This window comes from Herpailurus yagouaroundi, unplaced genomic scaffold, assembly GCF_014898765.1.
Source record: "Herpailurus yagouaroundi ecotype Mexico unplaced genomic scaffold, PumYag 160, whole genome shotgun sequence".
NCBI lineage: Eukaryota > Metazoa > Chordata > Mammalia > Carnivora > Felidae > Herpailurus > Herpailurus yagouaroundi.
Genome location: NW_024412401.1, coordinates 29894358 through 29920261, shown reverse-complemented (window position 1 = coordinate 29920261; position 25904 = coordinate 29894358). Strand labels below are relative to the sequence as shown.

Here is a 25904-nt window from a genome sequence, read left to right as displayed (position 1 = left end):
GTCCTCACAAACCTGCATCTGCTCTTGTCAGAGGCTCTTGGGGGGGCAGGAAGAACTGCCACCTTCCTCAACCTCCTACTTGGTGCCTGCCCTCAGGCTCTGTCACCACTCCAGTCCACCTGCCCCTCTTTGGTGAATCTGGCACGTTCAGATGGGGTGACTAGCACCTTGGCCAGAGCCAAGGCCTCCCCAGTGGGGCTGGTGCTGCTCAGATCAGGATTGGTCTGGAGAAGATGTTTGCTCTGTTCTGTCTTTACTGCTTATTTCCCTTTCAGCTATTTAAATGCATTGCTTAGTCCTACCCACCAGGCTTACTAGCCAGCTTCCTGCTGAACATTTCTGCTCAGGCATCATCTTTGCCCCAATGCCAGAATGTTCTCTATTGACTCTCCTTCATCTTTAGATGGCACCATGAGGCCAGGCTCCTCTTGACTTTGTTCCATATACAGGATCAGGACTTCCTGCTTGGCTGGAAGTTGGGAAATGCACATCCTGGGGCTGAGGTTTCTTGCCCTCCTGAGTGGACCATCCTCACATCCCCTATAAGAAGTTCCCAACTCCTCTATTTTCACAGTTAGCTAGGCTCTTGTCACTGCCATATACCATGGCTTCTCCCTCAGCCTCACCATTGCTCATGCTGTTCCAGGACAATTCCTGTACCTGTGGAGGTACTGTGGAGGTTCTCTCTCTTTATCTGCTATGGCCTGGCCAGATGGACAAGGCTGTGGGTAGGTTCTGTGGTGGCTGGATGCCCCAGTCTCCCCTGCCTAAGGGATTCAGCAACTTCCATCCTTTGCCAAGATCTTAGCTCTCCAGGTGTCAAGCCCAGTCTCACATTACAGCCACCATAATGCTCTTTAACAGAAAAGCTCAGTAGGTACTCTGTGGGACTTCAGAAGATTATTTTCTGGACCTGCTTCATGAATTAGGCCAGGCCAGTAGGTGGGACAGTTGAGAGATGGCTTTCAAGGTATATGTAGGGCTGGCAAGTTACACATTTCTGTGGATGCCATGTACACCAGAGTCCATGTGAGTGGTACTCCTCTGAGAAGTATGCTCCCTGAAGTTGGGTAGAGCCTACATGGCTCTTTCTATGGCCTGGGGTACCATCTCAGCATCTCCCAGTGCAGGCCTCCTGTGGCCCCCGATTCAGAGACTTCTGCAATGCCTTCTGTCTAGAATGTAGAGCCCTCTGAAGCTTATGAAAACTTTTCCAGGAAAGGACAAGGAAGAACTTTGGGCATTTTGTCACTGGGCTGGAGATGTCCCTCTGGAGGACATGCTGCATCATTGAGATCAAGGGTTGGAAAGAGGAGGGGGGCGGTCAGGGCAGCAATGCATGCATCCCAACATCTTGACTTGTGTCTTTAGCTTCTCCATCCCTTCAGCTAGATTTTTGTATGTCAGTGGCATGGCTATTATTTTCTGTATACTCATGGTACAGATCTGGTTTGTTGGACTTTCTCGTGTGTCTCTGTAAGACTTTTGTAAGTCCTGAGGGTTATGCTGGATTTTACTTAAGGAAAAAGGCCATAACTTTCTGACTGTTGGATTTACTGGTAACACTGAGAACTCACTATGTGGACCTTTGATTCTGCTTTGATCTTTGAAAGTCAAGAAGACATGATCCCCCAGAGGGCAGGGTGGACTTTGGTCACATGGCAAGGTAGTTGGCTGTTGCAGGGAGTTGAGGAAGAAGATACAAAATCATCATTTTATAAAAACCCGCTGGGCAGTATAATTTAGCACTAAGAGAACACTGGGCAGCCAGGCTGACTTGGTCTCCAAATCCTGGCTCTTCTGATTATCTGCTCTCTGACCTTGGATAATCCCATAACAGCTCTGGCTCAGTTTCCTCAAAATGGAGATACGAATCAGCTAATACGGGTAAAGCATTCAGTGCAGTGCTTGGCACCTACGAGTCACCAGGCTTAGACTTTAGTTCACTGCATTTTCACAACCATCATGTGAGATTAGGAATTTTGTTCCTTGTTATATGCAAGAAGGAGCTGAGGTTCAGAGAGGCTAAGTAACTTACGCAAAGAAGCATATCTGGCAAGGGGAGGAAAGGGGCTGGAACTTCAGTCGTTCATACTCTGCTACTACTGCATCCTAAAGAGAGCAGCCCAGGGGAGCCAGAAACTTTCCCAAGGTCACAGGATATTGGGCATGGATGGGCCTGGATCAACAAGGAGACAAGAGGGCTTCTGAGAGAAGTGTCAGACTTCCTCCACTTCCCGGCTTCATGGGGAACAGGCATGGGTGGAATGTTCCCCAAGGCCCATCTACAAAGAACATCCCGTGACTCACCGTCATTTCTCCTTCCCTGCCTGAACCATTTGGACAGCCACTGAAGTTGAGGCTGCAGCCCCAAACTTTGCTTTCTGTCCCTTTGTGCGCCTCACCCCGCCACCCCCGTGAGTCATGTTGTTGGGACATCTGATGACATATGTTGACACATATGTCATCAGACTGGAAATTCCTTGAAATCTTTGTGTGATTGCAATTCACGTTCTGCATGCACTTGTCAAAAGTCCTGATCTGGGGCCTTGGGTTTCATATTTTGAAATCTTTCCAATCTAACACAAGAACGTTTTCCCAGAGCTGTCATGGCCAGTCTGTGTCCCAGAGCCCAGGGCGCTAGTTTCCATCCAGGGTAGCGGCCTGGCCCCAGCAAGGCTGTAATCAGGTGGATACAGTGCTGTACTGCTATGTTGAAATATTACTTGAACTAAATCGAATCAAAGGTCAGCTTTACCAGACAAGAATAGAAAACACAATTACGCTCAATTACAGGACATTGTGTACCCCGTAACGTCAGCCTGCCTTTAAAAAGTTGGATTGTTAGCATCAAGAACAGTGTTTCATGTGTCTTGCTTTTCCAGTATATGATTTATTTACCCCGTGGGAAGCAGGTAGCAATTGGGGAGTCCAATGTGCTTCTAGTTAAAAGCTTTCTATTTCTTGCCTTCTCATCACTGTTGTGTTGAGGCACAAAAGGCAATCTTGGAGTGGCACCTTGTCCACCAGATGAAGTTGCACCAAGTCATGATGCCATTTTACATTTTAATAAATTGTTACATTCAAGGCTTACAGTGGCATTAGCGGATTGGTTTTATCATCTCCATTTTATTAACGAGGCAACTGGGGCTCAAAAGGGATAGGTCTGTTGCCTAAGATCACAGAAGAAAGCTGTAAATTGAATCTGGGTCTGTTTGACCCCAAGGCTTAGCATCTTTCCACCGTACCATGCTGCCATGTTGCCTTATTTCCAATACCAGGAAGCATGGGTGGCATCATCATCTTTTGATGCCAAAAATGTAATGAAGTGATTTTATTTTTTATTTATTTATTTTTTTAATTTTTTTTTTCAACGTTTATTTATTTTTGGGACAGAGAGAGACAGAGCATGAACGGGGGAGGGGCAGAGAGAGAGGGGGACACAGAATCGGAAACAGGCTCCAGGCTCTGAGCCATCAGCCCAGAGCCTGACGCGGGGCTCGAACTCATGGACCGCGAGATCGTGACCTGGCTGAAGTCGGACGCTTAACCGACTGCGCCACCCAGGCGCCCCATGAAGTGATTTTAAAGAGTAAAGTGATTCATTGTAATTCCCCATAAAGTAGAAAGAGCCAAAGCTTTTAAGCCAGAGTTGATGGAATTCAGATTTACCACTTGTTTGCTTTGTGATCCTGAGCAGGATCTCAAGGGTCACAAGGGGGCTATTTCCACATTTGATAAACAGGAATACTACATTTCTTGTAAGCTTTATTTAGGGATTCTAGAAAATAACACATACATTGTATCTGATGCTTGGTAAACGCTAATTGCCTTCCTCTGCCTAGAGATCACTACTTTGTCCCTTAATATATTTTATTCATTTTAAAAATAAGGGAAAACTAAGGTATTTATACTATCATATAACAGTTATTCCTTAGTTTATGCATTATATTAACAATTATTCGTTAGTTCAGCGCTGGGAAGGAATCCCTTCTCCGACTCTGTCTCCTCATCTTCCTTTCCTTTCCTGTGTCCCTAGGCCTCTCGGGGTCCTGTGGCCAATTCTGATCCCATGCCACGTGGTGTTAGGAGTGTCTGGTTGCATTTTCAGTTGGAGACTGGCCATCAGTGAGGACTTAATGCCTCAAACTCTTTTCTTTCTTCCCAGCTCTTTTTCTCTCCACCCTTCCTATTTGGTTCAGTCTTTCCTGTTTCTGGACTCTGGGCTTCTTCATACTTTTGGCTTCTTTCCTTCTCATTGTTCTTTGCCTTTTCTGGGCACCTTCTTCCACCTTCCCACCTCCCTGGCCTTCACAAAGCATTCTACACGCAGAGTGCTTTCAGCTAATTTCTTGCTTTGTCTAATACTGGCTGCTGGTCTCTTCCTCGCTTTCTCTTCACGTGAAGAGTTTATGTGGGCCAATGTTACCTCCTCGGTTACCTTTCATTTCACATTACCTTCGTTTCCTGCTGGGCTTCCAAAGCCAGCCTACTGTGCCCACTGCCTCACTGCATCAGGAGTGCTCCTGGCCAGTGTTAACACATCGCCCTTTCCCCCGGGGGCCACAGTCTCTACTAGTTATTTTTCTTTTTTAATGTTTATGTATTTTTGAGAGAGAGAGAGAGAGAGAGAGAGAGAGAGAGAGAGAGAGAGGCAGGCAAAGGATCCAAAGTGGGCTCTTTGCGGATGGCAGAGAGCCCGATGTGCGATTCGAACTCCCAAACTGTGAGATCATGGCTTGAGCCAAGTCAGATGCTCAACTGACTGAGCCACCCAGGTGTCCCTCTACTGGTTCCTTGGGGACCTGGTTACCATTCAGGTTCTTATCAGCTGACATCAGTCCTCATTTCAGGGACTGCCAACAGCCCACCCTGCCTGCTTCTCAGGAAGACATGGGTGTGCCGCTGCCTTAGTAGAGGTCTCTCTCCACCCCCTGGTTTCAGTGATGACTGTGGAGTTGCAGAGAGGGCTGGAGGCTCACAAGTCTGCTCATCTGATCCTTTCTCCCTCCCCTCTTGGAAGGCAAGGACAGGGACCATGTCTTTATATAGCATCTCTTTTGTTACAGGCTCCTACCTTCAAGAGGCACTGAGAAATACTGCTCCTTTGAACCACACCACTAGTGTTTTGGGTTCAGTAGCGATTTAGTAGTTTGTTGAACTAATGCAAGTTAACCCTATGTGTAAAATACTTTAAGGAATATGTGGTTCCTAAACTTAGAGCACTCCCACTGGTCTCAGGAGAAGACTCTGGCTTCCCCAGTACTTGCCTCAAAGGGCTCAGGGAGCATAACCCTAAATATTCTGGTTTCTCTTGGGACCCCTTCACATAATTGTTGTCCATGACTTTATTGGCACTTATTTTGAACTTGTTTAAAATAACCCAGACTCCTTGTAAAGGTAAACTTCTGTTTATAGAACAGTGGAGGCTCAGAGAGCTTAAGTAACCTCTCCAAGGCCACATGACTGGAAAATTCTGAAACTGAGGTTTGAACCAGGTTGGCCAGACTCTAGAACCTGAAACTCTTTGGGTACATCTTGGTATCCCCTCAGCAAGCCCTCACTGTAAGGAGGAAAACATTTCCTGGGTTGGGAACCCCAGGCCCAGATGCATGGCAGAGAGGTTCTGAAGCTATATATATAAAAACACACACATACACCCCAAGCTCCCGACGTCCTCTCACCTGCCCTAAGGGATCACCTAGGCAGCGGCCAGTCACCGTGCCTTGCTTCGCTGTCCAGAGCCCCAAAATTCCCAGAGAAGCTCTGGTCTTCCCAGAGAAGGAGGGTCCAGCCATCATCTCTAGGATGCAGGCAGTAGCAATCCTTGGAGAAGTAGAGACCTAACATCAGGAAAACAAAACAAAACCCTAACAACAAAAAGCACCTGAGTGTGCTTGTTACCAGCCCTTTTGTAGCAAAGAAATTTTCTCAAGGCTTTGTTTATATGGCTGGACAAGCTTCCCACTAGTTAGAATTTGACCTGGTCCCCTCCAGCCCATTGCCCATTTGACAGGGTGAGGGCTGGAGACCCTCCTGGGGTCCTTTTAAGAAGAGTATCTGAGCTTTGGATGCTGACTGATCTCTTTCTGGACTTCTTTTTTTCATTTGCCTCCTCCACCCACTTCTCAAGCAGCTGATTGCTGTGGTTCCTTTTCATGTTGAACAAAAGAGACTACAGGGATCTTGAAACTTGAGCTGGGGACTGGAGGGTACTGACCGAGAGTAACCCCAGCCGGCTCTGCTGAAGGCTTCCCTCCTCCGCCTTCCTGCCCGCCCCGCCTTCCTTGCCCTTCCCGGTCCTCAGCTGCTCTCAGTCAGCCCGGAGAGAAGCAGAAGAAACACATAGTGTCATGAAAGCATCTTGCCGTGTGTGGGGCCTCTCCCCTGGCTGCCATGGAAGTGTTTCCTAAGCTTGGTCAGCGAGGCCTGGCCCAGAGGATTGGCAAGAAACTGAGGATTCTGTTCTGTTCTTCCTCAGCCTACAAACACACACTTCACTTGTTTTGTTCTTTAGACTCCAAACTCCTGAATTGGGTTTTTTGTCTTTGTTTTTGTTTTTGTTTCTTCTTTCTTTTGCCCTGCCTTTTTGCATCTAAAGCAAAGCTCTTGGGAAATGGACAGGCCACTGTTTGCTCCTTCAGGCACAACCAAGGGGGCTGAGTTCAGTGGATGGAGTATTTCAGTTCATATTGGAGGCATTGCAGTAGGAAAGTTCTCCTGGCCTCCGGCTGGGTAGTGACTCTTGGTCTTCTCTGTGGGCAGCAGAGGCTCATGCTGAATTTAGTGACCAGTCCAGCTCTGTGATGACTGTGTTCTGTGACAGCATGTACACCCTCTTAGTTATCTAACTCTTTTCCTCTGAAAGAGTACTTTCACATTCTTGATCTCTGTTTTCGTGACAACCTGTGAATGTTATTAGCTCCATTTTATATCTAAGGAAACTGAGGCCCGCCCAGAGAGATTAAGAAAAGGGGAAAAGTGAAGTTCATGGCTGCACACTGAGGAGAGAGCAAAGCTGGGACTTGAATTCAGATCTTCTGGTGCCTCCCCTGTACTGGGCACTGCTGTGCTTTGAAACAGCAAAGTCCTGGCTCTCAAGGCTCTGGCTCTATTCTTCTGGCAAGAAAGATGGGTGCCCAGACAACTGTAGTTTGGTCTGAGTGCTGCTTGAGGGAAACACAGGAGGCCAACAGAGCACAGAGAACAGCTACCTAATCCAGCTTGAGGTGGGAAAGTCAGGGCAGGCTTCCTGGAGGAGATGACTCATGGGCCAAGTCATAAAAAAAAGGGTAGGAGTTAGCTAGGACAAGGGGAAGAAGGACTGTTTCATACATCTGACTTTCTCCATATTCTTGGCTTCTCCACTCATTTTCTTGCCAACTACAGAATGGAAAAAACTGAGACCAGAGGTACAAAGCCACCTCACTCCTATCTCCCACTACATGCCTTCCTCCCCTCTCTCCCATTCTACTCCCCAAATCTTAGGTTTTGAGAAATCTCCTCTATGTTTATCTGCTTGTCGATTTATTTATTCATTGAAAAACATTTATTTAGAACCTATAAGTACATAGCACTATGGCTACAGGGTGTCCTGGCCCCTGCCATGATGAGAGATCTCACTTGCCACAACCTCAAAAGAGATTTTTGGCCCTCTGTCGTTTTCCAGAATTTGGCTTCAGCCAGACTCTTCCCCGCTGCCTCAAGCACTTGCAGACAAGTCTCATCTTGGTCAAACACTTGCATGAACTGCCTTCCTCTGGCTTTCTCATTCCTCCTTCTGCTTCATTGACATGTCTCTTCATCTTCCTTATCAGCCTTGAAAATTCCTTGAGGGCAAGGACCGTGTCCTTACCTTTTCCCTATACTTCACTAGAGTACACTGGTAAAGTCAGGTGAAAAAAAAAAAAAACACCTTTTCAATAATCACAAAATTATTACCATTTATTATTCACTGTTCATGCTTTACCTGTGAATACCTCCAATCCTCATATCTTGGAAAGGTGGTGATAATGTTATCCTTACCTCTTAGGGAAGAAAAGTTGGTCTCAGGAAGGCAAAATGCATTTCTCAAAGGCACAGTCAATCAACAGCAGAGTCCAGCATCAAAATTAGGTTTTTCTGGCCTCACATCCCTGATCTTTCTACCACTCCATTGTTTTTCAGACTCAGCTAGAATTGCCTGGAGAGCTGTATAAAATTCTGATACTTGGGTGTCGGCTCCAAAAGTTCTGAGTAGATGTTGGGGGTTGTAGCCTAGGCATTGGGATTTTTGTAACACTACCTATTTGTTTCTAATCAGAGCCAAAGTTGAGAACCAGTGCACCGTACCACATTGCTTTTCTTTGTCCATACTGGCTGTAGGTGGTGGTGGTGGTAGGGTGTGAATCTGAGTCTCCATGTGTGGTACGCATGTGACTGGAATGTGAGTTCTCTGTAGCCAGGGATCTTTGGCCTTCCCTGCTGCTCCCTGACCCAGCGACCTCACCACCCTGTGCACGTGCACTGCCAAGGGTTGTTGACTATTTAATTGGCCTCTTGGTTCTTCTGTCTCATCCAGGGGATTCACTGATAGATCACATCCAGCTGTTGCCATTCGCAGAGCCTGTTGACATAACAGAAGAGTCTTATAAACATACTTGCTGGTCTCAAGAGTGTTGCTCATGACCTAGACCCATTGCAAGTGCAGCCTAGGTCAGCCTCCCACACTTTAGCAACCCTCTTCTGGAGGGAGGAGGCTGTTGTGAAGTTCCCTAGCATAGTGTCCACGTCCTGCTCTGGCTTTTCACGCTCAGGAGGAATTTGTGTTTCATGAAGTCAGTGAGGGTCAGCTCTTGTGTATACTCTGCTTTATACAGGGCTCAGAGATGTCTTTTTTTTTTAACCCCTGTTTTATAAGTAAGGCAGTGGAGACGCAGCTTAGGTGAGATACCCTGGCAAATAAATGGATACAGAGCCCAGGTTTTCTGACCCCCATTGTGGTGTTTTCCCCATTGTTCCACAATGGTCAGTGTCTGGCTTTTCATGCCAGGCTTCAATTGAAGCTACTAGCTTTCTTACCTTCTTTCTCGTTTATCCCTACCACAGGGGTAAACACCTGGGTGTTACTTTGTGTCACTGGGAATATTAAGATAGGGGTCCTGATTACTCCTGGGGTGTAGCCTGAGAATTGTCCTGGATATCTCTGGGCCCTTCTTGGATCTACTCAACTGAAAGGAAATCTGTGATGCTGCTCAAATACTTTTGGAATCTTCCCAGCCCTAATCCCACCTCCTATTATTTCTTATCCAGCCATCCTATTTTTGTAATGACCAGTAGTTCTTTGCCAGGCTCTGATCTGGGCACAGGGATACAGAAATAAAACACATATTCTGAGGGCACATGGCTGGCTCAGTCAGTAGAGCACATGACTCTTGTGAGTTCGAGCCCTACATTGAGTGTAGAGCTTGCTTAAAAAGCAACAACACATATTCTGTATACCAGTGGAGATAATATGCAAATAAAGCAACATTCCTTAAGGTATGGTCCCCAGACTCCCTACATTAGAAGTACAAGGAATGCTTATTAAAATGGAGATTCTCAGGTCCCACTGTAGATCCATTATTTCAGGATCTCTAGGAATTGGGCCCAAGAAACTGCATTTTAGTATGCTTCCTAAGTGAATCTGAGGTGCTCTGAGGTTTGGCAACTATAGGAATGAGCCCTGTGGTAACAGTATAGTGTCATATGTGATGGGGATCACCAGGCAGGTGCACCTATGGAAGCAGCAGGCTGGTTGCTGTTTGCAGGAGCACCTGGTCTGAGGAGTGACACTAGCTGGGCAAAGAACAGCCTCTTGAATGTGTCACAAGGAATAAATAGGCGTTAGCTGGTCAGGTGTAACCGGACAGTCATTTCTCTAGAGATGGGAAGATGTGAATCATGCTGAATTTATCCTTTCTAGAACTCTAAATTATTAAAGTTTGCTTAAGAACAGACCTGGATCTGGCAGTAATGATGAGAGTCTGGTTGAGCTTTTGTGCCCTCCTCCTGCTTTATCTCATGACCTCCTTCAGCAACCAGTATTAAACTTCACATTGTAGTCCCATTTGCAGATCACACGTCTATTTTGCTTCAGTTAAATGATTGGGTTTGCAAGGTTTGCCCTCTAGAGGTCTGTTAGTGCCTGGGCCTGTGGGCTGCAGTCTGCGAATGAGCATTGCTTAGTCACGTGGTTGTGATGAGCTGGTTTTCTCTTTATTGAAAGAAGTTGGGTTATTAAGAAGGTGGGGCAGAAGGAGAAGTGGACACATGAAACAGGGGAGGGAAAACTGTACCATTTCAGAGTCAGGAGGGTCCCACCAAACATCTGGTTAGAAAATTCTCATTCTGGAGATAAAAAAGCCAGAAGGAGAAGTGGACACATGAAACAGGGGAGGGAAAACTGTACCATTTCAGAGTCAGGAGGGTCCCACCAAACATCTGGTTAGAAAATTCTCATTCTGGAGATAAAAAAGCCTGAGTGTCAGAAAGATGATTTCAAGTACCCAAATGATACCACCAGGCACAGCTTCCAACTCCAGGGACTAAACTTGAGGATTTCTCCGGCCAGTGCCTTTTCTGCTTTAATTACCAGACTGTACCTGGAAGGTTTATTATTTAAAAGGATTTTTTATGAAACCCCGTACCAATCCAGTCATGTAGCAGGGTGAATTTTTAAATATATGCTGTGTTTTCCTAAAGCCTGGCAGACCTGGGTTTTGGAGCTCTGTATCATTTGTTCCACAGTTGGAATTAAAATGAGACCACATCTGTCAAAGTGCTTTGATATGCGTAATGCTTCACACCAGCGGCTCTCAAAGTGTGGGGCCCAGACCTGCAGTATCCACATCACCTGGAAGCTCAAGGGAAATGTGAATTCTCTGGCCTCATCCCGGGCTGGCTGAATCAGAAACTCTGGGGGTGGTGTGGGGACCAATAATCTGTTTTAACAAGACCTCAGGTGATTCTGATGCCCACTCAAGTTTAGGAACAACTCTCCTGCAAAAGAGAAAATCAGCCCCTGGGGCTTGTGGGACTAAGGCTTTAAATATCTCCGATTTGTAGCTGAGATGGCATTGGGGAGACAGGAGCAGGGGTGTTAGTTTCACAAATTTCAGATGGGTTGGGCAAGATCACCTAAAGGGTTTGGTTTTTTTCCTCGAAAAGCAAGGAAAAGCTATGTGAGTGTGTGGAGCACTGTGGTGCTTTTGAGGCTAGGAGCACACGCTGACTATGGTTCTACACATCTTCAGAAGACATTCTTTTCATCTCTCCTGTAAAGCAAAGCTCCCTGAACGTCATTTCTCTGTATGCTTAAGCCAGGAACCTGTGGCTATCAATTTGTTTAAAACGAGGCCATTAGGGGGTACCTGGGTGGCTCCGTCGGTTAAGCTTCCAACTCTTGATTTCAGCTTAAGGTCTGAAGGTGAGCTTGAGCCCCGTATCAGGCTCTGTGCTATGTGGAGCCCACTTAGGATTCTCTCTCTCTCTCTCTCTCTCTCTCTCTCTCTCTCTCTCTTTCTCTCTCTCTCTCTCTCTCTCTTTCTCTCTCTCTCTCTGTACATGTGCATGCTCCCTCTCTCCCTCTATCTCTCAATAAACACACAAAAAAAAAGAAAGAAAGAAAAGAAAAAAGAAAAAAATAGTTAAAAAAAATGAGGCCATCAATATTATTTTTCTCCACCTGCCCCATTGTGCTGACTACTTTTTTTTTTTAACTTATTAAATGAAAATAAAATACTATTTCTCAGCAGACTTGAAGCTTCAGGATTTCCTAGTGGACAATGAAACCTTCTCTGGATTCCTGACTTACAACCTCTCTCTGCCAAGGCCTACTGTGGACAAAATGCTGGGGGCTGATGTCAGTCTCCACAAGGTAAGCTGTAAGATTCGGCTTCCTTGAGGGGCTGATGGCAGTTACATTGTTTGAGAGTCCCTGTCTTTGTAATGGTGCTCAAGTTCACCTTCACCAGCTTTCACTTCTCTGCCCAGGCTGGCATTGCCCCACCATCCAGAGAGTGGAATGTGCAGCCTGGTGTCGTGGGCCAGCTGGTTGAGATAAAACTGGTTTCCTGCCTGTCAACTAGCATTTGTTGATAACATCCCCCTAAAGGGGAAGGGAGATGAATTCAAGTTAAGATAAACATTTAAAAAAAATTTTCTTTTACAGTTCTGAGATGGTAATCAGAGTTGAGGAGTATTGATCAGAGCAACTATCTATAAAATCTAAGACAGGAGATTTTAAAAGTTGATGCTTCCTTTAATGATGGACAAAAAAAATCTATAAGGAGAAAATGTTTCTTTTTCCCCTTAATTTGTAAAACCAGGAAGTAATGGTAGTTTATGTAGAATTTTAACCTTAGATTCTCAGACCCCTTCCTTTGGCATAATTGGATATCATACAGCTCCTGGGCTGTGAGTAGCAGACCCTGATTGCATTGCATGGCTCTCGATTTTCATAGAAGGTTCTCCAGTGTATTCTCTGGCAGAAAGGGGCACTGCTTCTTTAGCCTGTCTCTTGTCTACACACTAGCTTATATCTTTACAATAAGCAGAAGCATTGGAAATGTTTATGCCTGATTAAAAAAAAAAAAGGTCTTCGTTTTATGTGATGTAGAATTTTTAAAATTAGAAAAATGTGCTTACTGCTTGCCCTTATAAAACGAGGAAAATATGCCTTGTGTTTACCAGTTGTATGGTCGGGAGATGGGCCAAAGGCAGCAGTCTTGTTAAAACAGTTGCATTTAGCATAATTTCCATTTCCCCCTGCCAGTGTCATCTCTCTCCCATCAGGTCAGTTTAAAATAAGGGGCATCCTACGCATGGGGGTGGTCCTTGCATAGTATTAGAATCTCTCTGTGGTCGGTGCTCTCAAACACCGATACTGAAGGTAGGCTGACGGCAAGGACTACTTAGAGAAAGGAGGAAAACTGAAGTACACTTGCGTGTCTGGCAGTAGGTGAAGACTTATCGGAAACCATGGCAGGCCAAGTGCTCTGTCACGTTAGAAGGCTGCATAGGTCTGGAGAGGCTCTTGATCCATCACTCATTCTAGATTGCACTACGAGCAGGTCAAGCTGCATTAATTTAAACAGGAGAGGTAATAATGGAGTAATACAGAGTCTGCATCATCCATCCATTCCACAAATATTTACTGTCTGTAATGTTTCAGCACTGTGGACAAGAAAAGTGAGCAAGAAAACCAAGCCCCTCCTCTTACTGAATTTGCTATCTAATTGGACAGTAAGGACCATGTATGAAGAAGGGCAGTTTATTGAGGCCCAGAAAAGCTAATTAAGTAAACAAAATACGGCCAAGGAAAGGCTCTCCTTTCCTCTCCAGGGGTCTGCTGTAATGAATACTTAAGAGTGACTTAGAATTGGCCTTCAATGAGATGAAAAAGAGGCTCAGCTTTCTGTTACTCTGCTCTGGGGCAAATCAAATGAAGAGTTCCAAATTCTGAAATTGCTTCAACATAGTTTTTTGGATCAGTGAAATAGCTATACCTACAAATAAATAGTATGAATGCTCTTTTTTTTTTTTTTCCATAATTTGGTCCAACCCCAGTTTAAGATCGCATAAGTTCCAAAATAATGGGAGTTTTTTTCTCTAATAAAAGTGGTTTCAGGAGTTTGAACTCTCAGTTCCTATTTGCTGAATCATGTGTCCCATTTTTGAGACAAAGAGTTGGACTCAGGATTTCCCTTCACAAGGACAAGAGCGTGGGAGATGATGAGTCAAACACAACATTCAGACTTTAAGTTTTCTGTTGGATTGTGCCCTGATACATTCCAAAGTTGGGTAAAGAGATCTGATGCAGTGGACTATTGCAATGGTGTCCATTCTTCAAAGCTATATTGGCCCACCACCTACCCCATCTTCTTAATCCAGTTTCCCTTGACTCTTTTTGCATGAAATGCTTCTAGGTATTTTTGCAAGGCTACCAGTTACATTTGACCAATCTGTGCAGTGGATCAAAATTAGAAGAGGTGATTCAACTTGGTGACCAAGAAGTTTCCATGCTGTGCGGCTTGCCAAGGGAGAAACTGGATGCAGCAGAGCAAGTACTTCGTTCCAACGTGGACATCCTGAAGCCAATCCTGGTGAGTACGCTTGCTGTGTGGAGAAGCTTCAAGCACTAATACTTTTGGAATGTGAACATTTTCCCTGGACAACATAACTTTGTTTTTGTGGAAACATAAGCCTGGCTGGGAATTTGAGAGATAATTTAGCTCATTCGTATTCTGTTCTTTCAAACTTCTGGGCTTTTTCCCAAAAGGTAAAAGGGGGAAGAATGAGTTGGGTATGGCTCTGAGTCTAAACCTAAGGTCCCCTTGTGCCTGTTTCAATCAGAGAAAACCTATTTTTTATGTTGTGGGTTTTTTTATATTGTAATTTGAGATTATAAGAGTTCATTTGAAGAAAGAGTTCTCCAGATTAAAAACAAAAAAATCTCAGAAATCTTTGGGAAGATGGACATCCATTCTTAAAAAGCATATCAACAAGGAGACACTGAGCTGTCACAGTGGGAAAACCTTAGAATTGGATGGGAGTACCCGTAATCATTAGATTAACCAATGACGGAATTACACATACAGAAAAAGGAAATTGCAACAAAGTCTGATCAGCCTAGGAAGCAATAGTTCAGAGAAGCAGTCTGAGAGTATACATGTTCATTCTTAATCAAAGAATACAGACGAACCTGAGCATTTTGGCCATCAGAGGGTTGTGTATAGCTCTAGAACTGGTAGATTTCTTTGTTTTTTTGAGAGCTCTTGTGACCTGCCTCTCCAACAACATCATTTAGCATCCAGTGTTCTGATTTCCTACTCACCAGATAGCACTCTGAGTTGTCAGTAGAATCTCTTAATACGAGGGAAAGAGCCTTGGAAGAAGTATGTGCCTGAAAAGAGATGTTCCTCATTATAAAAGCAAGAAATGAGAATCCTCTGGGACTTTGTGCAAGCATGATTTCTTTATAGGGAGATCCATTCTCCTGAGGCTTCTAAGAATGGTTTCTAGACTTTGTGCCTGGATTGTACCCTAGAAAGTGACATTTAGAAACCTCTCCTGAGGTTTACATGCTAGACCGACTATCAAGAAGTTCTTGCAGCCTTGTTGGGACACCTGGGTGGCTTAGTCAGTTAAGCACCTGACTCTTGGTTTTGGCTCAGGTCATGATCTCACAGTTTGTGAGTTTGAGCCCTACGTGGGGCTCTGTGCTGATGGTGCCAGGCCTGCTCGGGATTCTCTCTTTCTTCTTCTCTCTTTGCCCCTCACCTGCTTGTTCTCTTTGTCTCAATAAATAAACTTAAAAATTTTTATTATAAATTAAAAAAAAAATAAAGTTCTTGTATCCTCCTTGACTCTATGATGCTGTAGCTTCTGCCTGAGTAGGTAGTAAGAAAAATAGGTGAGTTTTAGGTTTTGTTTTTTTTTTTTTGTGGCAAGGTTGATGGTGAACCAGTTGGTATGAAGGGCATAGGCCTAATGCTTAAGATCTGTTTTTGTTTGTAAAACATTTTTTTTTAATGTTTTTATTTATTTTTGAAGGAGAGATAGAGCGTGAGCAGGGGAGGAGCAGAGAGAGAGGAAGACATAGAATTTGAAGCAGTCAAGCAGCTCTAAGCTGTCAGCATAGAGCCCGATGTGGGGCTTGAACTCACGAACTGTGAGATCATGACCTGAGCTAAAGTCGGATGTTTAACCGACCGAGCCACCCAGATGCCCTAAGATATGTTTTTGTTTTATTCCAGTAGTAGTATTTTCTGTTTCAGTTAGAAAAAAATACTGAGTTGCTTTGTTCAATAGTCTGGTATTCTATTGGTTAATGTTTCTATAGTATAATTTCAAATAAGATCTGTATTTCTGAATGTGGATGTTTGCAGTCCCAGATGACTGGTCTCCGTGGCTACATTAGCTCATTTGTGCAGACACGTAGCCTGTTGGCACTTGTTGCATTGTGCCAGAAAGATGGTTATAAATGGTAGACCATTTCCTTGTATATTTTTGGCTGTTTTGCCTTATTTCAGTACAAGGCAGAAATGTTCACTCAGCCAGAAATGATGCACATTTTGGAAATATGGGTGCTTTTAGAAGTCCTAGTAACTTATATTGGTGCCCATTCATCATTCGTTTCTGTTTAATCATTAAACACTTACTGTGTGCACAACCCAGAAAATCCTTCCACTCACACAGTGTCTGAATTGGACTCCAAGTAGAATGACAGCACAGCCTTCGTGATCTGACAATCACCAACTTAGGTTTCAACCGAAAATCCCTCCCTGGTTGGGAGGGTTGGCATGATAGGGTACATGGACATGTGCCATCAACACTGTCAGCTATGTTGCAGCCGATCCTGGTATAGTTGTGCCTTCTTGATTTATGACTGGGTATTAAGGTCACTGCCATATGCTTTTTTGCACATTTCTTATGCCCAGGGAGTATTTCCGGTTCTGCTTCTGCCTGTCTGCTGTTGCTGAAAACTCTGTCTTCATAAAGTCAGAAAATGAGGTTCTTGAATCATAGTGAGTGGTCAAAATTGTTCTGTGGAAAGGTGATTTTGGAGGATACCTTTGGGATAAAATGACTTCTAAACATTTTGAAATGTGACTCTCATTTCTTGAGTTAAACAGGGCCTTAATTGGAGCACTGGAATTGATACTGCATTTACATTAAGCAGACTTTTACTCCTGCCATTTGGTTAACATTTCAGCCACTTTGATGGTAGATGAATGTGACCTGCGACATCATTGCTCATGGGCAGTTGATCACACCAAGAAACACAACAGGAGAAGCAACCAGATGCCAGGACCAGCGTTGGGGGGAGAGAAACTGTGCTGTCAATTTGTGTTTCTGTACCCAAAGCAGATTTTCAGGGAAGACCTGTTTAGAAGCATTTCTCCTCTTATTTTTGTTTTTTGTTGTTTTTTTGTTTTTTGTTGTTGTTGGTGGTGGTATGGATGTGTCCCTGTTCTTCAGCCAAGATATTCTTTCTCCTGGGCCTCCTCTGTCTCCTGATGACCTTTGGACAATAGTGTTTAGACAACATGGGGGAGGTATGGCAGAGTGGCTGGGGGCATGGGCTTGAGGTCAGCTGCATCTAGGTTCAAACTCGGACTTAGCAGTTTTACCAGTTGGGTGACCTTCGATAAATTTAGTGTCAGTAAGCCTCAGTTTCCTCTTCTTTTACATACAGATAATCTAGTTTACCCTTTGTTGTGATTATTGGTCGTGCATATGAAGAACATGACAAGGGGTCTGGCATGCATTAGTTGTTCAGTAAATAGAAGTTAATCATCACTAGAACTGTTTTCATGCTGAAGGCAATTGCTGGTGAGATAGAAATTTTCTTCTGTGTTAGGTATCCATCCTAACCAAGCAAAGTAGCTCTGAAGAACATTTCAGTGAAAATTTTTATTCTTTGCCTAGATATTGTCAAGGCTTCTTACCTTCTAGATTCTTATTCAGGAGCATACCTCAATTATTTATACCTTGAATGAAAATGAATACTGGATGTCAGAATTCTATTGCATCCTTAAAGTTCTCTGGGATTAATAGTGGTTTCCATTAGGCATTCTTTTAATTTAAAAACCTGTTCATTTATTGAACTATGTTGAGTTCATTTTATATGTCAGGTATGTTTTGGGAGCTAGACTCTGCTGAGATCCTCACAAAGATGGCTTCTGATGAGTACAAGGTTAGGTCAATACATGAAATATATGTCCAGGATACATGCATTTATGGAGGGAGACTTGTGTTCATAGTACTTGTACCATTGAGATAACCGCTAGCAGGGGATTGTAGCCATCTAGCAGTGACTTTTTTTTTTTTTTTTTTTTTAATTTTTTAATGTTTATTTATTTTTGAGAGAGAGAGAGAGAGTAGGGGAGGGGCAGAGAGGGAGACACGGAACTCGAAGTAGGCTCCAGGCTCCACGCTTTCAGCAGAGAGCCCGACATGGGGCTCAAACTCATGAACTGCAAGATCATGACCTGAGCTGAAGTCAGATGCTTTACCAACTGAGCCACCCAGGCACCCAGCAGTGACTTCTTTTGTCTCACTGCTCAGCAAGGTGGATTTGGCTGTTATAGTTGGCTGGGCAGGTGAACTTCCCCTTGCCTTCCTTGTGGGTCCTTCCTGAAGCAGCACCTACCTTACCCAGACAGGAGAAATCTATATGAGGGCTTCTGTATGCTGTCTTCCAGTAACTTCCAATCTGTTTTGGACTGCAAGAAGGAGCCATATTAGTGGATCAGCAAATTTTGGCCAGAGGGATTTGCTTCTCTTGTCAAGTCCTTGCTGATTGCATTTGTTCTTTTATTGATGTAACAAATAGCCACACACCTAGCAGCTTAAAACAAAATGAATTTATTAGTTCATAATCCTGTAGGCCAGAAGTCTGGGTACAGTGTGGTTCACCTGGGCCTACTCCTTATTGTTGCACAAGATTGAAATCAAAGGGTTTACAGAGCTGTATTCCTTTTTCGAGGCTCTGAGGATGCCTCTGCTTCTGAGCTCATTCAGGTTATTAGCTGAATTCAGTTCCTTGCAGTTGTAGGACTGAGGTCTCTGTTTCCTGGCTGGATGTCAGCTAGAGGTGGGTCTTTGGTCCTAGAGGCTGCCATCATTCCTTCCCATGATTTTCATGTGGCCCCTGTTCCAGCCACAGTGGGTTAAGACCCCCTCATGCTTTAAATTTCTGTATTTTTCTCTGCCACATCTCTCTGCTTCTAGCCAGAGAAAGTTCTCTCACTTTATGGGTTCACGTGATTAGATTGGACTCATCTAGATGATATAGGATAATCTCCCTGTTTTAGCCTCTATAACTTTAATTATATCTGTAAAGTATAATTTACCATGTGATCTAACATATTCAGGTGCCTGGGACTAGGATGTGGACTGCTTTGGGGAGGGCACTCATCCTGCCACAGATGTCTTTTAACTGAAAGGTATATTTCATTATGTCTTTGAAGTGCTTCCTCAGTGCTCTTGGCTTTTTATTAACCCCTCGTCAGCTCTGTACACTTTCTTGCCCATATTCTGAGAGAGACTCTAAAGCATAATAAACACTACCCATTAGAGTTTTTAATGCACAAACCAAAGACAGCAGTGACTTTGTGAAGTAGAATGTCTCTGAACAAGATGTAACTTAAAAGACTGTTGTAAGGCACCAAAGCTTCAGCCATGAGCACGGCAGACAAACGCACGTGGAGCTTTTATTCTAGTGGGCACTGGGAACCAACTTTTAGGCTGACACTGGGAATTTGAGGAATACTTCACAGGTCCTAGGTCTGTAGAGTGAGGGCTATCCTCTCATTCCAGCTTCACTAACGAACCCCCAGAAGCTCCCTAACAACAATCTTTGCCAGCATGGGACACTGTAAGCCATGGTGGAAAGAATGTGGGGTTAGATAGGCTTGCCTTCTGGTCTTGGCTCGCCATTGTCTTGGTGATGTGAAAATGGTGTCTGATTCTTGAGTTAGGAAGGAAAAGCATACGGACTTCTCTCCATCTTCGTAGCAACTTGGGTATTGCACAACCATGTAGTTAGATCGTCTTGACCTCTGATGATACCTTTACCCTGGAAGGGAAAGTTCTGTTTCTGTAGAACAAAGAGTTCTGTTCACATGTCTTCTGATGCATGCAGCATATTCTTGCAAAGGCAGAACTCAGTTCATGGGACAAAGGAGGTAAAGTGAGTGGTGCCCTGAGGTCCCTAGAAGACCAGTGATCTCACAGCTGGGCTGTGTATAGATTGAAGGAACAGATGGAGAAGGGGTGAACGAAGTCATTCTTGTCTTGAAAGCTCTTTGTTTAGCGTCTTCTTGATCCTTAGACAAAGGCTTAGAATATAGATGGGGCTTGGCTCATTCCTTTTTGGGGCTGCATACTTGAACTTATCACATCCAGCCCTTAAAGCATTTGTGTGAGGTTTTTTTTGCAGGAGAAAACAGCTGCTTTTCTTCTCCTGCATAAAACTCAGACGCTTGTGGGAGGTATCAGATTTTGTTTGGCCTTGTTTGATGGTACTGCCCATCAAACAGATGGTACACCTGTTTTCAGTACATGCTTTCATCTGGCAATCAGCTGCAATCCTTACATTTGGTAAATGACCTACCTCAAGGATTGACTCTCAAGACTGTGTTTACTTAATTCCTATAGGTAAAGGGGAACACACAACTAGAGCTAAATTGGTGAATATAGCAGAGTGTTAATAGGACTATTCAACTCTATCTGTACAGACATTTTTGCCTCAGTTATACTATTATTTCCTTGAAGAGTGCCACTCTTCCTCCCACTCCCCCCACCCCTGCCCCCCGCCTTTGGACCTTAGATTCCTTTTTTTTTTTTTATTAATTTCTTTAAAATTTAAATCCAAGTTAACATATAATAATGATTCAGGACTAGAATTTAGTTATTCATCACTTCCTGTAACACCCAGTACTCATCGCAACAAGTGCCTCCTTAATGCCCATCACCCATTTAACCCATCCCCCACTCAAAACCCCACCAGCAACGCTTGGTTTGTTCTCTGTATTTAAAAGTCTCTTATTGTCTGGGCGCCTGGGTGGCTCACTTGGTTAGCGTCCAACTTTGGCTCAGGTCATGATCTCACAGCTTGTGGGTTCGAGCCCCGTGTCGGGCTCTGTTTTTTTTTTTTTTTTTTTTATTTATTTTTTAAAATAAAAGTCTCTTACTGTTTGTCTCCCTCTCTGTTTTCATCTTATTTTTCCTTCCTTTCCCCTATGTTCATCTGTTCTGTTTCTTAAATTCCACATATGAGTAAAATCATCTGATATTTGTCTTTTTCTGACTGACTTATTTCACTTAGCATAATATACTCTATTTCTTAAATAAAGGTTTAGATTTTATTTGGTCCTAAATTCTGTGGTAGTAGATGTATTTAACTGTTAAGAAACCGCAAAAAAGTATTTAATGCATTAAACACATCACATTTAAAACTTAATATTTAAATTGTTGAATTGTTTTTAAAAGATTAGTTCCTCCCTCAGACAGGAGTTTTATAGTTCCCTACTTTGACAAGAAATATTAAAATATTCCTCAAAGGAAAACTTCATTGTCATGTAAATCATTGGAAAGAGATAGGATATCTTCTGGGCAGTGTGGTCTTTGTGCCTGGTATCTGGCTTACTTATTTTCAATTTGAACTAAAACATATTGTCCTAGCCCTGAGTCGGATTTTCTGAATATGGGCAAAGTGAAGTAGAGACTTTTAGCCTACTTTGAGGGAATTTAAGAGAGGTTTGAAATGTCCTAAGGAACCCAAAGTAACATGCATTTGCAGGGGGAAAATAAAATTGTGCATTGTATTGAAAATCTTATTCAAATACATATACACCCACATTATTTGGTAGTAGAGTCCCTGAAAAATTGGGGGATGAGGATAAGATTTTTATAAACTGAAAAGAGTTTTCAATTAGACTTAATTTCACAGATGTTCTGTCTTCTGTTTCTATTTGGTTGTGACTTCTAATGCACTGATAATATTCTCTCCCAGTCTTTATTTAGTATAGTGATCATCCATAAGCAAACACTTAAATTAATTCATTCAGCAAATATTGAGCCCCAATCTGTGCCATGCACTGGGCCAGGGACACGGTGGTGAGCAAGGTACAGCTTTCTTTGTTTCCCTGCTGCTGGGCAGTGAATGGGACAGGCCAGGAATCCAGCACATGCATCCTCAAAAAGGAGGGCCACAGAAGCCCAGGAATTGTCACCCTTCGCGGCCAATGTCTGCAGAGCCAGGTTTGGGCTCATCCTGGGGGAGGAAGAGAGTTGATAGACAGTTGTATGGTAGTTTTGTGGGGGGATTACTGTTCTCAGATTCCAGGTGAGGAGGTCGATGTACCACTGGGCATCCTTGAGGGTCCCTTGCCAGCAGGTTTTGGCTGGCCACAGACTGGTTCAGTGTGGAATCCGTGCATGAGAAGAAACTCTCATGCCTTTCCAAATCGGCCAGCCCAATACCAGGGGCTCCTCCTCAAGAATTCACTGGTCACTCTTAAAACTGCAGATGCTGAACCCTGCAACTTTCCTACCTTCTGAGGAAAGGAAACCAGATCATGACTCTTCTGAGGTGACTGATAAAGTATTGGCAAGCTGCCCAGATCTGCATGACCAGGCTGGACAGAACCCAGACCTCACCTTGTTCAGTGATGGTAGCAGTTTCATCTACGTTCAAAAGGCAGGGTATGCAATGACATGCCTTAATCTGAGCCCTCACCATTTGCAAGGATAAGCGAGTCAACTGACTCCCAGTACGCAGGCCTCAATGGGGCCCTCCTAACCCAGTCTTTGAGGATTAGGAAAGAAGCCTCTGTTAAGTTGGGACCTAAAGAATAAAAGTTAGCCAGGTAAAGAACAGGGAGAAGAAGTTCCAGACAGAAGACATGGTTTGTGTATGAAGAAGGTGGTATTTAGGGGAACTGCACATCACTGAGTAGTTTATAGTGGAGCAGATGGAGCTATGGGAAGCTTGATGGGAGAAGGAATAGTAAGATGAGATTGTGGAGGTGACCACAGATGAACTGAGGTAAACTTTGAGGAGCTATATTAGGCCGATGGGCCTCATCCTTAGAGCAAGGGAACCCACCCAAATGTTCCGGAGGGTGGGTGACTTGATGAGATGAATTTAAATGCCCTTTGAGGCAGGACTCCTACCAGACCATCTCTTGGGCTTTTCTCTTGCTTTTGGCTTTTCTTCCATAGACATTTCCTGGGTGCCAGCTTATTCTGTGCCAGGAACTATGTTGGATGCTGAGTTGAAATAAAACACCAGCTCAGAAATTAAAGTCAAATTGACTTTGCTAGGTTACTGCCTTTTTAATTTCCAGTCTTTTACAATTTAGTTAAGCTAGTAGGATGAAAGACTGTAATGAAATTGTCTGTTAGGCCCAGAAAAGACGGGGGCACAATGGCCTTTGTCATTCTTGGGCCAGCATTCCATAATGTCATGCTTTTAGGCAATGTTGCACTGTTGCGATTAACACATTTTGCAGAAATGGGTGGGAGCCTTCAAGTAATACAATACACACTTGTCTGTTCTTCCTGTAATGATATTACAGTATTTAGTTATGATCTAAAAATATCTCATAATACATGAATTCTGGTTAGCTTCACACAGGTCATATAGTCCCTGGCTCAAGGTTTTATCTTTGCTCTTACTGTCTTTTTCACTTGCTTCCTGTGGTCAGTGGGGGACCTACAGGAGTTCATAGCCAAGGGAATATTTTTGTTTAGGAAAATAATAGTAGGAATTCAAAACTGTAAATTGTTTACTGGAAGTGTTTGGAAATACCAGTTGGCAAGCTTTGCCTGCCTTTGTCAAGTATTAATAGGAGACGACAGTTAAGCGTAGGTACAGGCACATGGTTCTCAGGCTTCATTTTGTGGCTGGGTTTTAGGGCATGTTTCCTGGGGTTAATTTTATTTAGGGAATTTAGACATCTTTCACAGCTTGATAGGTAGTCAAGCCAGTTTACACTCTTTATGCTTCTTTAACTCCTGCCCACGCCCCATCCTTTCCTCCTTCTCCCTTTTTTATGTCTCATTTAATTAAAAAGAAAAGTATGAAACAGTTAAAACTCACAAAAAGGCACAGAGAATAGTATAAAGAACGCCCCTGTTTCATCATCCATCGTTTGCCTTGCTTGCTTCAGATTCTTTTCAAGAAAGAAAACGTGACAGGTATCCTCGATGCCACATGTGTGTCCCCATCTCTTTCCTCAGAGGTAATCACGATCCTGGAGTTCCATGTTTTTATGCTTGGTACCATGTATATGTTTTTGCATTCTGCTAATAACATTATATGGTATTGGTTTGTAGTGTTCACGTTGTATAAATGTGCATATTGATCTGCGGCTTGTCTTTTTCACTCAGCATTGTTCTTGGGATTTATCAGTATTGATACATGTGGCATCTGATTCATCTTAGATGTTGCATGGTATTCCCTTTTTATATGTAAATTTTATTAAAAAATTTTTTTAAATGTTTATTTTTGAGATACAGAGTGAGAGTGGGGGAGGGGCAGAGAGAGAGGGAGACACAGAATCCGAAGCAGGCTCCAGGTTCTGAGCCATCAGCACAGAACCCACGGACCACGAGAGCATGACCTGAGCTGGAGTCGGACGCTTAACTGACTGAGCCACCCAGACGCCCCTATACCTAAACTTCAAAAAATCCATTTGTCTATGGCTTAGATTTTTCACATTGTTTATGGTATCTGTTGGTGCCTACTTTCTGCTTTTAAAAGTTGGAGTCATTTTTGCCACCTTGGTTTGGACTTTTTATATTTTGAGAAGGCCTTCCCACCCCAAGTTCATAAGTACATTTTCTGCTATGTATTTGTAACTTTTCTTTTTTTACTTTTAGCTCTGTAATTTACCAAGAACTTAATTTTATATAGAGGTGTGAGATACAAAATATTAACTTTTCTTACATGAATGACTAGTTCCAGCGACACTAATTGATTAGCCCATCCTTTCTCCATGAATTTGTATTATTAAGTTCACAGATTCTCATCAGTCTGTACCCTGTATTTACTTTTCCAAACACAGAAAAGTAAAAATGAGTCCTGAGCAAAATACCTGGATGATCTGAGCTTTAAACGATGCTGAATTTGAATGGTATATGTGTGTTCTTTTTTTTTTTAAACCCTGTAATGTTAACCCACACTTGTGTACAACTCTACCAATACATCTTCGAAAGTGGGAATTTATTTGTATGGGCAATAGGTTGCCAATACTTACGTTCATGAACACTGAGCATTTAATCTCAACAATTAGTGTAAAAAGAGATCCTAATAACGACGTTGATTGTCCTATTACTTGCGGATGGATTCAGCCAATGCTTCTCCTAGAGACCAAAACCTGGGAACAGTTTAAACCAACCAGAGCTCAGACCACTGACAGCAGCCACATAGTAAGATGCAGTATTGCATTTGTATCTGAATATGTAAAGGTCTGATATCCACGGTAAATGTGATGAAGTCCTTAGATTTAGGTCTGTGGTCCACTGTGTTGCTCGTGGGTGAAATACGCATGGATTTTTGCTGAATTGTGTAGCTTTTAAAACAAGAAGAATAAGCCTGCCCCAAAGGTAAGACCTTTAAGTTGAAAAACCTGATGGAAAACTTGTTACCTATGCAAGTTTATGTTCATTCAGGTGAGGAAGACCTAGTCTGAAAACAACATGAACTGCCAATTGATCTGTACCCTTCAGGGGAAAGATGACTGCTACCAGTGACAACAAGCCAGTGTTTTAGCTGAGGTTTTAGATACCTGGTCTTTTGCACTTAGTGACTGCCCAGCCACTCGCTTGGTGTGGTGTTCTGGCCTCCTCTGCATTTGGCGCCGTTTCTGATCCCATTCAAGTCCAGGTGAACTGACTGGCTTCACCATCCAAAGCAGATAGCATCGTGTTGACCAGACGTGGAATGCACAAACAACCACCTTTGTGCAAAGCATGCTGTTAAAAAAAGGCGTGAACATTGTCCAGGGGCCATTGGCGTAGTGGTTCTCAAACTTCTATGTGTAAAAAAAGTCCTGAGGCTTCCTGGCGCACATGTCTAGCATCTGAATCAGTAGGTCGCAGAGGGCTGGGAGACTGCATGTTTAACAAGCCGCCTAAGACCACACTGTATCAGCGAAACCTGGTCATTCACAATTCTGTCAAGTTCCATTGGTACCATGTAATGCCATATTTCCTTTTTGTAGATTCACTTCTTTTGCTTAAATAGATCCAGTTAGGAAAAAATACTATACCTTTGCTGTAAAGGTAAAATCAGTATCACTATATATAGAAGGTACACATACATGTGCATTAAGATAAATGTGTGTGTGCCTATATGTGTGTATATATAT

At 43.4% G+C, this 25904-nt stretch overlaps 1 protein-coding gene across 4 annotated transcripts in view; it reads left to right on the top strand.

Moving 5' to 3' along the window:
• Positions 1–25904, top strand: part of LOC121034775 (phospholipid-transporting ATPase ABCA1) — a 133763-nt gene that overhangs the window by 41042 nt on the left and 66817 nt on the right. For all 4 annotated transcript variants that reach the window (XM_040481868.1, XM_040481866.1, XM_040481865.1 and 1 more), the window contains exons 6-7: positions 11775–11896; positions 13947–14123. In XM_040481868.1, the coding sequence (XP_040337802.1) occupies positions 11775–11896; positions 13947–14123 (299 nt within the window). The remainder of the gene's footprint in view (positions 1–11774; positions 11897–13946; positions 14124–25904) is intronic.